Here is a 14,439-nt window from a genome sequence, read left to right on the forward strand (position 1 = left end):
TGTTAATTCAAAACCCATGTCTGGATACATGACTTCTCAAGTCTCAACTTTCCCAATTTTAAGAGGAAATAATTACATTGAAGAATAAAAGAGATACTGAAAGTAATGTACTAGGAAACCTGGCAGCAAATGCTCTTTAGATTGTTCTTCCCAGAGGGTCAGTGGCATGAGCAGTGAGGCTGCACACCAGAGGCCCAGTGGCCTCCCCCACCTCCCACACAATTCACCTTGAGCCAAGCTTCCTTCTCCACCTGTTCACCTGCATGAATACCATCATGTGGAAATATGCAAAAATGCTACAGTGAGCAAGAGGTTAAGGATTTGCTAGGCACAGAGGGAACAGGACAAAATGAACACGGTATGTGCTGAGTATCCACTAAATGACAAGCATTTTCATACATTATCTCATTTAATATTTAGCAAAAGTAAATCTCATTCTACAAATGCAGAAACTGGGGCTCAGAGAGGTTAAATGTCTCACCCATGGGCTTTGAGCAGGTAGGTGGTAGAGACCCGACTTGAACTCAGGTCTGCATAGGATTTGCTCCTGCTACCCCAAGGTAATACCTCCAAAACAATTCTCTTCCTTGCTCTTGCTTTCAGGTAAATGTGCTTTAAAGACCCAAGACATCTTTTACCTGTCTTTAAAGTCAACCTGACCCAGTGGGAAGAATTAAACAATTCAGTAATATGTGAGCACACAGTGTCTCACAATTACCTATCTGCAAATGAATTACACATGCTGGAGCTTCTCTTTCAAAAAGCTACATGCTACTTAAGTAGAAAAACTAACTCAATTCAAAATGCCCAATACTAAATTGTTGACTAGAGAATTTTTTTAATTAACCTAATTTTGAATGAGTTTTAATTGATGAATTAAAAGTAGCTAGTCATTATCATTCTCTGGGCCTAAATGAAGTTAATAAAATGAAAGATTAGGTGGAGAAGGGAGAAGGAAGACAGGGGAAATCGTGTCCCTTCTCTCTGAGATGCTACACAGCCCAGGGCTTGAAATGAAGAACTGAGCACCCAAGACCCCCCAAAACTAGTTCCATCACGCAACCTATATACTGAGGTTACCCAACATGCAACCCATCCACTGATGCTGCTGCTGCTGCTAAGTCGCTTCAGTCGTGTCCGACTCTGTGCGACCCCAGAGACGGCAGCCCACCAGGCTCCCCTGTCCCTGGGATTCTCCAGGTTGCCATTTCCTTCTCCAATGCAGGAAAGTGAAAAGTGAAAGTGAAGTCGCTCAGTCGAGTCTGACTCTTAGCGACCCCATGGACTGCAGCCTACCAGGCTCTTCTGCCCATGGGATTTTCCAGGCAAGAGTACTGGAGTGGGTTGCCATTTCCTTCTCCAAACCCATCCACTGCTGCTGCTAAGTCGCTTCAATCGTGTCCGACTCTGTGCGACCCCATAGATGGCAGTCCACCAGGCTCCCCTATCCCTGGGATTCTCCAGGCAAGAATACTGGAGTGGGTTGCCATTTCCTTACCCGTGCCCAAATCTCCTGGGACTTTTGTGAATGCCACTTCTGAGGACTTACTCCAGATCTACAGATTCAGATTCTCTGGAAGATGATGCCCAGGAAATGGCATTTTAACAAACACCCTAGATGTTTCTGATTCACCCCAAGATTTGGAAACAGCTTTGGGTGATCAGTAAAAATGCAAAGATCAAGATGATTCTGCCTATTTATTTACTTTGTGGGGATATAATTTTCTGTAAGAACCTTGAAAACGTTTTAATGAATGATATATTTATCCCAGCAACTCTAAAGACCAGGCAGTCCCACTTTCAAAATGAGGGAAATCAAGTCTTAAAATATATGTGACATGTCCACCCTTTACAATCAGGAATCAACTACTCGTACCTAGAGAAGAGGGATAAACAGTTACCAATTCACCAATTAGTGCATTTTATACTGTAAATCTAATCCACTTGATTAACTTACCTTTGTATGCAATTCCTAGTTAATTCTGTCTTGTGGGGGAATGGCATTTTTCTAAATTTATAACTTCAGTATGCTCCTTAGTTACAAATAGCCTCCCTGACTCAACTACTAATTGCATGTTCAGGACACTCTTATTCTTCTGTACAACACCCAGGAAAGGTAAATTTTTTAGATAAATTATTTCCTTTTCTTCCTCCTTACCACTGATTAAAGGCAATCCACTAGCCAATTCTCTCACCTGCTATCCTACCATTTCAAATTTGGAAATGGAAATGTAGATCATAAAAGAAACCTAACTGTTGAACAGATTCTTTGTGATTAAGCAAATACCTCTAATCTTTCCTTAGTTTAGCAGTCTCTCTTCCTTTGCTTCTGGGGACTTGCCTCAAGCCTAAGGGGTCCCTGAAACTTGAGGGTCAAGTACCCAAGGCAACAATTCATTAGCCACGGGCTTTACTGGAGTCTTCCCAATTGGAGGAGCTCTGAGAGTCTCATCACCTTGGAAACACAACAGCAGGCTCCCTGAATATACAGACAGTATAGATTTTTAAGCACCATAAGAAAATAGGGTTTAGTTATCCCCAAATGTAAAAGTCATGATTCAAAACTGTGACTGACTGGGAAGCATCTTTAGTCAGGAATAGCATCTTCAAGCTGACAAGTCACAAATATGTGTACTTTTGCTAACCAAACCGGTAGTTGGGGAAAAGCTCAAAAATATCCCATCTCTATCTTTAATTTTTCTCCTAAAAACGGAATGCTTCCTCTGAAACTGGCAAGGCCACTGCCAATACAATTACCACTGGTGTGTATGGAACACTCAAGTTACCTACGTCTTTGTAGAAATCCTGATTTTTGGAAACAGAAGTGCGAAAGATACACTCATAGAAGACATTTTGAACCTTTTAAAATGGAACTGCTTGTTTTGATGCAAATGGCTGGGGGTGGGGGATGGGGGTGGGGGGCGCGGTAAGGCGGTAAATTTCTCTCGGACTATCCTTTCTAGTATTACAAGTTGTCTAGTCTGGATCATTAATATCAATATGTTGTTTTCTGAATGATCAGATGAATGAAATCAGTTCTTAACTTATTCGAATTCACTGAAAGGACTCAACAACACTGATCAAATGACCCTTCTATTATTTCGTTCACAATAAATTCAATCAAATTTACGGAGCGCCTAAGCGATGCTAGGCACTATGCCAGGAGCCTGAGATACAAAAATGAATGAAGCAAGGTGCTAGTTTATTAATGATTTCAAGATTTGAGAGAACACAGCCTCGCTCCCTCTTCCACCGAAGCCTGCAAGGCTGTGGAACCAATCGTACTCTACATCTCCCAGCACCTGGGAACACTTTACTTTCATTCCATCCCACGAACCCAGCACCAGGGCTCCCCCGGAAAGAGCCAAACCCTTAAGTTCAACTCCGCACCGAGCTAACTCCGGGGTCCGTGGCTCCCCGGGCGAGATTCCTCGCACCTGTCCGCCCGCCCGTCGGGGTGCGCCAGACCCCGCACCCGCTTACTTTGCCACTGTCGCTCACACCAAGGAGGTGCTCCCGCAGCACCTCCATGGGGCAGGTCCAGGTGGAGTGGACGAACGTCCCTCGGAAGATGTGCGCCAGGGGCGGCCTCCGGGCGGCACACATGTTAGCGGTGGAGCGCAGCGCGGAGTCCGCGGGCGGAGGAGGGCGCACCGGCCGAACGCGCGGCGAGGACTCCCTGTGGCTGCCGGCAGCTGCCGAGCCGGCACCCGCTCAGGCCTTGGCCTGCCCCCGCTTCCCCGCGCGATCGCCTGCCCCCTGCAGGCCGCGCCCAGGGGCTGGATTCCTGCCTCCTCGATGCCAATAGGATTTGTCTCCCGTGAGTTGGTTCCAGTCTTTCTCTCCTCCCCTGCTTTAGTTTTTGATACAGTTAACTCTTTGAGTTTCCAAAATCACCGCTCATGTAGCGATTCTTTTAACCCTTGGTGGCTGTCGTCCATGCAGGAGGCCGGAGGTGAAGGGAGGAGCTGGAGGATTCAGGATTCCAGCCCTGTAACTTTAATTGGTCACTGCATCTGCTTTCTCCTCCGCCTTTCTTTAATTGGCACACCCAGAGTCACATTTACCTGCTTTCTTTGCCCTTTAAACTCTTAGCTATCTATGGCCCAACTCTGGACCTTTTCAACCACAAGGTCTTACCTGGCACAAGTTCAGGGCCAGCGTGACACGTCTGTTATGGCTGCCTACCTGGAAAAGGGAATGGCTACCCACTCCAGTATTCTTAGGCTTCCCTGGTGCCTCAGATGGTAAAGAATCTGCCTACAGTGCTGGAGACCTGGATTCAATCCTGGGTTGCAAAGACCCCTTGGAGAAGGAAATGGCTACCCCCTCCAGTATTCTTGCCTGAAGAATTCCATGGACAGAGGAACCTGGTGGGCTACAGTCCATGGGGTCACAACCAGTCAGACCCAACTTTCACTATTCTTTCACCTTACCAACCAGTTTCATTTTCATTTCTGTGGGCTGCAGAATTTGTCTTAACCTGATGTTCTGGAAGCGTGTCCTACAGAACTGCTGGGGTCTCACCACTGGAGGTTAATCTTGACCCCAAAGTTCTCTACTGTACCTGAGGCTAACATTTTGGCCCTTGTGTCCACCCACAAACAACTCCAATTTTTCTCATACCTAAAATAAATGAATCTCTTTGATTTACTTCCAGTTGTACAGGGGGAGAAAATTAAGTACTCAAGCCAAGTTACTAGAAATGGCAGCGTGGCATGGCTTGGTGGAAACAGTGCTGGATTAGAAATCAAGAGTTTATGGTCCATGAACGTGGGCCTCAGCATCCTTATCATCCTTGTTTGTGAAAATGGAACTTGGACTGGGTGGTTGCTAAGACTGAGACTGAGATTAGGTTAGCAGTCCTCCCCTACAGCATGCGCACAAAGTCCTCTCCTAAGTTCCTCCAGGAAGAACAACTTGTTTCGACTCAGGACATTTGCTCATGTGGATCCTTCTGCCCCTAATGCCTCCTGCGGATACTGACTGGCTCCTCGTAGTCACTAAGTCATGTATGACTCTTTTGCCACCCCATGGACTGTAACCCACCAGCCTCCTCTGTCCAGGGGATTTCCCAGGCAAGAACACTGGAGTGGGTTGTCATTTCTTTCTCCAGGGATCTTCCTGACCAAGGGATCAAACCCAAGTCTCCTGGATTGGCAGGCAAATTCTTTACCACTGAGCCACCAGGGAAGCCCCTTCTCATCACTGCTTTGCCTCAAATGTCAGCTCTCTCGAGTAATCTACCTCCAATACCAAGCTAACAGCACAACCCTATCCCTTGCAGTTTCTATTGCATTAAACTATCTTGTTTCTGCTTTTGCATTTATCATAGCTAATTTCATTTATTTTATGCTTTTTTATTTATATCTGCTTCCCTTCCGCCAGTACAAACACAGACACACAGAGTAATAAAAGTACCACAAAACCAGGAGTCTTATGCCTAGAACAGTCCCTGGTATTTCTTACATATTAAATGAATGAATGTTTTTTGGGGGGAGCAGAGAAGTAACTTGAGATAAATATCTATTTTGACTCCTTCATAAAGTATCAGGGTTTCACATTGCCATGTACGAGCAGGCTTTCTCTGAATCTCTGCTTTTATGACCAAGGGGTAGCTTATATAAATGATTCATCCCCTTCTCAATTCCTTCACCTCCTCCTTACCAAGGTGGAGGAGGACCAATTCATGAGGACTTTCTTCGCTTTAGCACTGAAAGTCTCACAGTGCAGGAAACTGCCAGTCCCAGGCACACCAAGCTGAGTGATCATCCTGCCAAGAACTCAGATTAAGAAGCCCTGAAATTAGGAAACTGAGAGCTTTGCCCTTGCCTCCAGGAAGTATTGGGTTTCCCTGGTGGTTCAGAGGTTAAAGCATCTGCCTGCATATGCGGGAGACCTGGGTTTGATCCCTGGGTTGGGAAGGTCCCCTGGAAATGGCAACCCACTCCAGTATTCTTGCCTGGAGAATCCCATGGATGGAGGAGCCTGGTGGACTATAGTCCATGGGGTCACAATGAATTGGACACGACTGAGTGACTTCACTTTCACTTTTCACTTTCTGGAAGGCGTCAGCCCTTTCTCCCTGTTGCTTTCTTCTGATTATGCAGACCACACTCCCTGCTTGCAGTCCCAACAGATAGAATACTGAAACATCTTCTTGATCTCAATGCATACACACAAACCTCAGAAAGAAAATAAAATGTCTCGCTGTTACTGTAAAAGTGGAATCAATTAAACATTTCTTAAAGATGTATTAGTTTCCTAAAGTAAATACAACTAATTTATTACTTAATGAAAGTCAGCTAAATGTCCAACAATTGAGTCTAGTGAATTAAAATCCATTTACTTAGTAGAATATTATGAAGTTTAAAGAAAAAAATAGGGGATACATGCAACCCTGTGGGAATTCATGTAATAAAATGTCATTTTTTTAATTAATTTATTTTAATTGGAGGCTAATTGCTTTACAATATTGTAGTGGTTTTTACCATACATTTACATGAATCAGCCATGGGTGTATATGTGTTCCCCATCCTGAAACCTCAGACTCTTTGCGACCCCATGGACTGTAGCCTATCAGTCTCCTCTGTCCATGGGATTTTTCAGGCAAGAGTGCTGGAGTGGATCGCCATTTCCTTCTCCAGGGGATCTTCCCGCCCTAGGAATAGAACCCAAGTCTCCCACATTGCAAGCAGACGCTTTACCATCTGAGCCACTATTCCATTGTGTATATATACCACAGCGTTCTTATCCATTCGTCTGCTGATGGACATCTAGGTTGCTTCCATGTCCTGGCGATTATGAAAGTGCTGCGATGAACACTGGGGTTCAGTTCAGTCCAGTTCAGTTGCTCAGTCATGTCTGACTCTTCACGACCCAATGAATCGCAGCACGCCAGGCCTCCCTGTCCATCACCAACTCCCGGAGTTCACTCAGACTCACGTCCATCGAGTCCATGATGCCATCCAGCCATCCCATCCTCTGTCATCCCCTTTTCCTCCTGCCCTCAATACCTCCCAGCATCAGAGTCTTTTCCAATCAGTCAACTCTTCTCATGAGGTGGCCAAAGTACTGGAGTTTCAGCTTTAGCATCAGTCCTTCCAATGAACACCCAGGACTTATCTCCTTTAGGATGGACTGGTTGGATCTCCTTGCAGTCCAAGGGACTCTCAAGAGTCTTCTCCAATACCACAGTTCAAAAGCATCAATTCTTTGGCACTCCTCTTTCTTCACAGTCGAACTCTCACATCCATACATGACTACTGGAAAAACCACACCCTTGACCAGATGGACCTTTGTTGGCAAAGTAATGTCTCTGCTTTTGAATATGCTATCTAGGTTGGTCATAACTTTCCTTCCAAGGTGTAAGCGTCTTTTAATTTCATGGCTGCATTCACCATCTGCAGTAATTTTGGAGCCCCCCAAAATAGTCTGCCACTGTTTCCCCATCTATTTCCCATGAAGTGATGGGACCAGATGCCATGATCTTCGTTTTCTGAATGTTGAGCTTTAAGCCAACTTTTTCACTCTCCTCTTTCACTTTCATCAAGAGGCTTTTTAGTTCCTCTTCACTTTTTGCCATAAGGGTGGTGTCATCTGCATATCTGAGGTTATTGTTATTTCTCCTGGCAATCTTGATTCCAGCTTGTGCTTCTTCCAGCCCAGCGTTTCTCATGATGTAGTCTGCATAGAAGTTAAATAAGCAAGGTGACAATATACAGCCTTGACGTACTCCTTTTCCTATTTGGAACCAGTCTGTTGTTCCATGTCCAGTTCTAACTGTTGCTTCCTGACCTGCATATAGGTTTCTCAAGAGGCAGGTCAGGTGGTCTGGTATTCCCATCTCTTTCAGAAGTTTCCACAGTTTATTGTGCTCCACACAGTCAAAGGCTTTGGCATAGTCAATAAAGCAGAAATAGATGTTTTTCTGGAACTCTCTTGCTTTTTTCATGATCCAGCGGATGTTGGCCATTTGATCTCTGGTTCCTCTGCCTTTTCTAAAACCAGCTTGAACATCTGGAAGTTCACAGTTCATGTATTGCTGAAGCCTGGCTTGGAGGATTTTGAGCATTACTTTACTAGCATGTGAGATGAGTGCAATTGTGCAGTAGTTTGAATATTCTTTGGTCTTGCCTTTCTTTGGGATTGGAATGAAAACTGACCTTTTTCAGTCCTGTGGCCACTGCTGAGTTTTCCAAATTTGCTGGCATATTGAGTGCAGCACTTTCACAGCATCATTTTTTAGGATTTGAAATAGCTCAACTGGAATTCCATCACCTCCACTAACCTTGTTCGTAGTGATGCTTTCTAAGGCCCACTTGACTTCACATTCCAGGATGATGGCTCTAGGTGAGTGATCATACCATCGTGATTATCTGGGTCGTAAAGATCTTTTTTGTACAGTACATTGGGGTACATGTGTCTTTTTCAATTCTGGTTTCCTTGGTGTGTATGCCCAGCAGTGGGATTGCTGGGTTGTATGGCAGTTCTATTTCCAGTTTTTTAAGGAATTCCACACTGTTCTCCATAATGGCTATACTAGTTTGCATTCCCACCAACAGTGTAAGAGGGTTCCCTTTTCTCCATACCCTCTCCAACATTTATTGTTTGTAGACTTTTTGATAGCAGCCATTCTGACTGCTGTGAGATAGTACCTCACCGGGGTTTTGATTTGCATTTTTCTGATAATGAGTGGTGTTGAGCACGTGTTTGTTAGCCATCTGTCTGTCTTCTTTCGAGAAATGTCTGTTTAGTTCCTTGACCCATTTTTTGATTGGTCATTTATTTTTCTGGAATTGAGCTGCTGAGCTGCTTGTATATTTTTGAGATTAATTCTGTTGCAGGAAGAGGGACCCCCTTCCAGGGCCTGAAACTGGGCTCTTGTCTAACACTCAGAATTGAATTGTCTGAGGAGACACATGTGCTGACAAAGCCAGGGATTTTATTGGGAAAGGGCATCCGGGTGGAGAGCAGTAGGGTAAGGGAACACCGGAGAACAGCTCTGCCACATGGCTTGCAGTCTCGGGTTTTATGGTGATGGGATTAGTTTCCGGGTTGTCTTTAGCCAATCATTTTGACTCAGAGTCCTTCCTGGTGGTGCATACCTTCTTCAGCCAAGATGGATACAACAGAGAGGATTCTGGGAGGTAGTCAGACATGTGGTGTCTCCTTTCGACCTTTCCTGAACCCTTTCGGTTGGTGGTGGCTTATTAGTTCCGTGTTCCTTACCAGGATCTCCTGTCATAAAACAACTGGTGCAAATGGTTAGTATGGTGCCTGGCCAGGGTGGGTGGTTTCAGTCAGTGTGCTTCCCCTAACAATTTTTTGTCAGTTGCTTAATTTGCTATTATTTTCTCTCATAATGAAAGCTGTCTTTTCACCTTGCTTATAGTTTCCTTCTTTGTGCAAAAGGTTTTAAGTTGTTTAATTCCCATTTGTTTATTTTTGCTTTTATTTCTGATACCCTGGGAGGTGGGTCACAGAGGATCCTGCTATGATTTGTGTCAGAGAGTGTTTTGCCTATGTTTTCCTCTAGGAGTTTTATAGTTTCTGGTCTTACATTTAGATCTTTAATCCATTTTGAGTTTATTTTTGTGTATGTATTAGAAAGTGTTCTAGTTTCATTCTTTTACATGTGGTTTACATGTTAAAGAGATTGTCTTTTCTCTATTGTATATTCCTGCCTCAAGTTTTTTTAATGGCATTTATGCTATGGTTCGGAGAAGGCAATGGCAACCCACTCCAGTACTCTTGCCTGGAAAATCCCATGGGCGGAGGAGCCTGGTAGCCTGCAGTCCATGGGGTCCCAAAGAGTTGGACACGGCTGAGTGACTTCACTTTCATGCATTGGAGAAGGAAATGGCAACCCATTCCAGTGTTCTTGCCTGGAGAATCCCAGGGACAGGGGAGCCTGGTGGGCTGCTGTCTATTGGGTCGCACAGAGTCGGACACGACTGAAGCAACTTAGCAGCAGCAGCAGCATGCTATGGATAAAATCAGGAAATGCCTAGGGCATAATGGCTAGAATTAAAAAGGTGTGCCAAACAATGGCAGTCATTCTATTGACGTAATGGAATTACTAGGAAATAGTGTTTTGATAGTTATTGACATTGTTACAAGTGGTTGATAGAATGACTAATCACAGTGTAGCTTTGAATAAAGTTAATATCCTTAAGAAATCAGATTGATTATATTCTTTGCAGCCAAAGATCGAGACACTCTATACAGTCAGCAAACACAAGACTGGGAGCTGACTGTGGCTCATATCATGAACTCCTTCTTGCCAAATTCAGACTTAAATAGAAGAAAGTAGGGGAAAACACTAGACCATTCAGGTATGACCTAAATCAAATCCCTTATGATTATACAGTGGAAGTCAGAAATAGATTTAAGGGACTAGATCTGATAGACAGAGTGCCTGATGAACTATGGACAGAGGTTCATGACATTGTACAGGACACAGGGATCAAGACCATCCCCATGGGAAGGAAATGCAAAAAAGAAAAATGGCTGTCTGAGGAGGCCTTACAAATAGCTGTGAAAAGAAGAGAAGTGAAAAGCAAAGGAGAAAAGGAAAGATATAAGCATCTGAATGCACAGTTCCAAAGAATAGCATGTGGAGATAAGAAAGCCTTCCTCAGCAATCAGTGCAAAGAAATAGAGGACAACAACAGAATGGGAAAGACTAGAGATCACTTCAAGAAAATTAGAGATACCAAGGGAATATTTCATACAAAGATGGGCTCGATAAAGGACAGAAATGGTATGGACCTAACAGAAGCAGAAGATATTAAGAGGTGGCAAGAATACACAGAAGAACTGTACAAAAAAGATCTTCACTACCCAGATAATCATGATGGTGTGATCACTCATCACACCAGGCCAGATATCCTGGAATGTGAAGTCAAGTAGGCTTTAGAAAACATCACTATGAACAAAGCTAGTAGAGGTGATGGAATTCCAGTGGAGCTATTTCAAATCCTAAAAAATGATGCTGTGAAAGTCCTGCACTCAATATGCCAGCAAATTTGGAAAACTCGGCAGTGGCCACAGGACTGGAAAAGGTCAGTTTTCATTCCAATTCCAAAGAAAGGCAATGCCAAAGAATGCGGAAACTACCGCAAAATTGCACTCACTCATGTCACACACTAGTAAAGTAATGCTCAAAATTCTCCAAGCCAGGCTTCAGCAATACGTGAACCGTGAACTTCCAGATGATCAAGCTGGTTTTGGAAAAGGCAGAGGAACCAGAGATCAAATGGCCAACATCTGCTGGATCATCATAAAAGGAAGAGAGTTCCAGAAAAACATCTATTTCTGCTTTATTGACTATGCCAAAGCCTTTGACTGTGTGGATCACAATAAATTGTGGAAACTTCTGAAAGAGATGGGAATACCAGACCACCTCACCTGCCTATATGCAGGTCAGGAAGCAACAGTTAGAACTGGACATGGAACAACAGACTGGTTCCAAATAGGAAAAGGAGTACATCAAGGCTGTATATTGTCACCCTGCTTATTTAACTTATATACAGAGTACATCATGAGAAATGCTGGGCTGGAAGAAGCACAAGCTGGAATCAAGATTGTCAGGAGAAATATCAATAACCTCAGATATGGAAATGACACCACCCTTATGGCAGACAGTGAAGAGGAACTAACAGCCTTTTGATGAAAGTGAAAGAAGAGAGTGAAAAAGTTGGCTTAAAGCTCAACATTCAGAAAACGAAGATCATGGTGTTTGGTCCCATCACTTCATGGGAAATAGATGGGGAAACAGTGGAAACAGTGGATGACTTTATTTTGGGGGGCTCCAAAATCACTGCAGATGGTTTTTGCAGCCATGAAATTAAAAGGCACTTACTCCTTGGAAGGAAAGTTATGACCAACCTAGATAGCATATTCAAAAGCAGAGACATTACTTTGTCAGCAAAGGTCCATCTGGTCAAGGCTATGCTTTTTCCAGTAGTCATGTATGGATGCGAGAGGTGGACTGTGAAGAAAGCTGAGCACCAAAGAATTGATGCTTTTGAACTGTGGTGTTGGAGAAGACTTTTGAGAGTCCCTTGGACTGTAAGAAAATCCTACCAGTCCATTCTAAAAGGGATCAGTCCTGGGTGTTCATTGGAAGGACTGATGCTGAAGCTGAAACTCAATACTTGGCCACGTCATGAGAAGAGTTGACTCATTGGAAAAGACCCTGATGCCTGGAGGCATTGGGGGCAGGAGGAGAAGGGGATGACAGAGGATGAGATGGCTGGATGGCATCACCGACTCGATGGACATGAGTTTGAGTGAACTCCGGGAGTTGGTAATGGACAGGGAGGCCTGGCATGCTGCGATTCATGGGGTCTCAGTCAGACATGACTGTGCAACTGAACGGAACTGAATCTTCTTAAACAGACGATATGGCCATAGGTCTCCAGGTGACCTGGCATTAGCACTTCTCGGGTGTTAGTTTTTCCAAGCAGGGCACAATTTCACCTCCTTGCAGCCATGATATAGGCACGTCACTTAGGACCTTCAGCTCAGCCACACATCAGGAAATCTTGGCTTCCCAGCTATTGCCTGTTCTCTCCCCTCAGATGTGGAGACTCCTTTAAATTGCTAGTCCTCTTGCAATTTTGATGCCCATTCTGTTATGTCTAGGGAAATGTTCTCATGGCTACTGAGGTTTGGAAGAAGCAAGGAGTACAGAGCTTTTATATTCACCTTTGAAACACAGCCCAAGTACACTGCAAGCCAGCCACTTGCTTAATATAATTATTCTGCCCAGGGCTAAGTATGCAACAAATGCTTATTGTGCCTCTGAAGTTTCAAGGAAATAGCACTTTCTATTATTAAGCTCTTTCTGTAGCCCATATTCAATATTCATGCAATATTAGAACTGAAAGAGCATTAGAGTTTATCACTCTTTGTGCATTTCTAGGATCACTGTCAGTCAACCCTCACCAGCTTAATTCATCAAAAGGAAATCCAACAGTGGTATGCACTTTCAGGGCCCTACCCACGCGCATATCACTTCCTTCCTTCCAGGGAAAACAGACTCTCTATGGCATGGATGCTTCCTGAAGCCCTGGCTGCTTCTTCAGGCTCTTTTCCTTCCAGTTTGCCACATACAATACATCTGCTGTGCTCACGATCTCTCTGCCTGCAGTGCCCTGATACCACTCTACACTGTGCCTGCTTTATTTTACTGCCCACTCTTCCCTGGCTAAATCCCTGGCTAAATACTTCAGCTTAATTGCTCACTCCCACCCCCTTCCAGGAAATCTTTACACCTCCTCTCTTTCTCAGGTGTTAAATGCTCCTCCTCTGAGTTTGTGGGGGTGCTCTAAGTATTCCTTTATCAGTCTGTCTCCCTGAGAAGACTGCTATTTTCCTTATGAACCACATTTTCTTCCTTCCCTTCTGTTTCTGTATCCCCTTAACACAGTGTCTGACCAATTGGAGCTGCTCAAGAGATACAAAAGTTGGATTTCAAATGATGACTCTATTGCCTAATTTTAGTGCTAAAAAATAAAGGGCTAGAGACTTCCCTGGTGGTCCAGCAGTTAAGACTTTCCTTCCCAAAGCAAGGAGTGCCAGTTTGATCCCTTATCAGGGACCTAAGATCCCACATGCCTCCTGGCCAAAAAAGCAAAACAGAAAACAGAAACAATATTGTAACAAATTCAATAAAGACTTTAGAAAATGTTCCACATTCAAAAAAAAATCTAAAAAAAAAAAAAAAAGATGGTATAGTGGGTATGTGCTGAGTGAGTGAGTAAAGTTGCTCAGTTGTGTCCGACTCTTTGTGACCCCATGGACTGTAGCCCACCAGGCTCCTCCGTCCATGGGATTCTCCAGGCAAGAATACTGGAGTGGGTTGCCATTTCCTTCTCCAGGGGATCGTCCCAACCCAGGGATTGAATCCAGGTCTCCTGCATTGCAGGCAGACGCTTTAACCTCTGAGCCACCAGGGAAGCCCATGGGTATGTGCTAATAGTGAGCAATTCATAGACTGGAACTTAAGAATGAGCTTTATTTCATTTATTTAGTTTTCCAACATTTTATTGTGAAAATTTTCAAATGTATAGAGAAGTCAAAAAGCTTCATTTCTTAAGATCACATTTCTCCTACTTCAGATGCAGCCAAGTGTTTTCAAACTCACTAATAACTGGATGGGACCAGTAAAACTGAAACTCTAATTGTCTGAAGAAAAGAACAGGAACATAGTATGATCAGTTACGACATTTTGATCATCTTCTCAGTCTAACTAAACTGGTAGCTGGTCATTCTTGCTAGATGGAACTTGACTGTTTTAAAAAGCTTTCTCTTTTACACTCTCATTTGAACCTCACAACAACCCTATAAAGTAGGAAGAGAATGTATTTTAACAATTTCAGAGATGAGGAAACCAAGGTTCAGTGTGGTTGGCTTGACTATCCAGTTAGT

The 14,439-nt window shown here is 43.8% G+C and overlaps 1 protein-coding gene across 1 annotated transcript in view; it reads right to left on the reverse strand.

Moving 5' to 3' along the window:
• The window catches only part of GDA (guanine deaminase), a 130,593-nt gene extending 126,598 nt beyond the window's left edge, over positions 1 to 3,995 (reverse strand). The window contains exon 1 of the mRNA XM_069576359.1: positions 3,484 to 3,995. Within this exon, the coding sequence (XP_069432460.1) occupies positions 3,484 to 3,606 (123 nt within the window). The 5' untranslated portion in view covers positions 3,607 to 3,995. The remainder of the gene's footprint in view (positions 1 to 3,483) is intronic.
• Between the last annotated feature and the right edge of the window lie 10,444 nt (positions 3,996 to 14,439).

Source organism: Ovis canadensis, chromosome 2 (assembly GCF_042477335.2).
Source record: "Ovis canadensis isolate MfBH-ARS-UI-01 breed Bighorn chromosome 2, ARS-UI_OviCan_v2, whole genome shotgun sequence".
Classification (NCBI taxonomy): domain Eukaryota; kingdom Metazoa; phylum Chordata; class Mammalia; order Artiodactyla; family Bovidae; genus Ovis; species Ovis canadensis.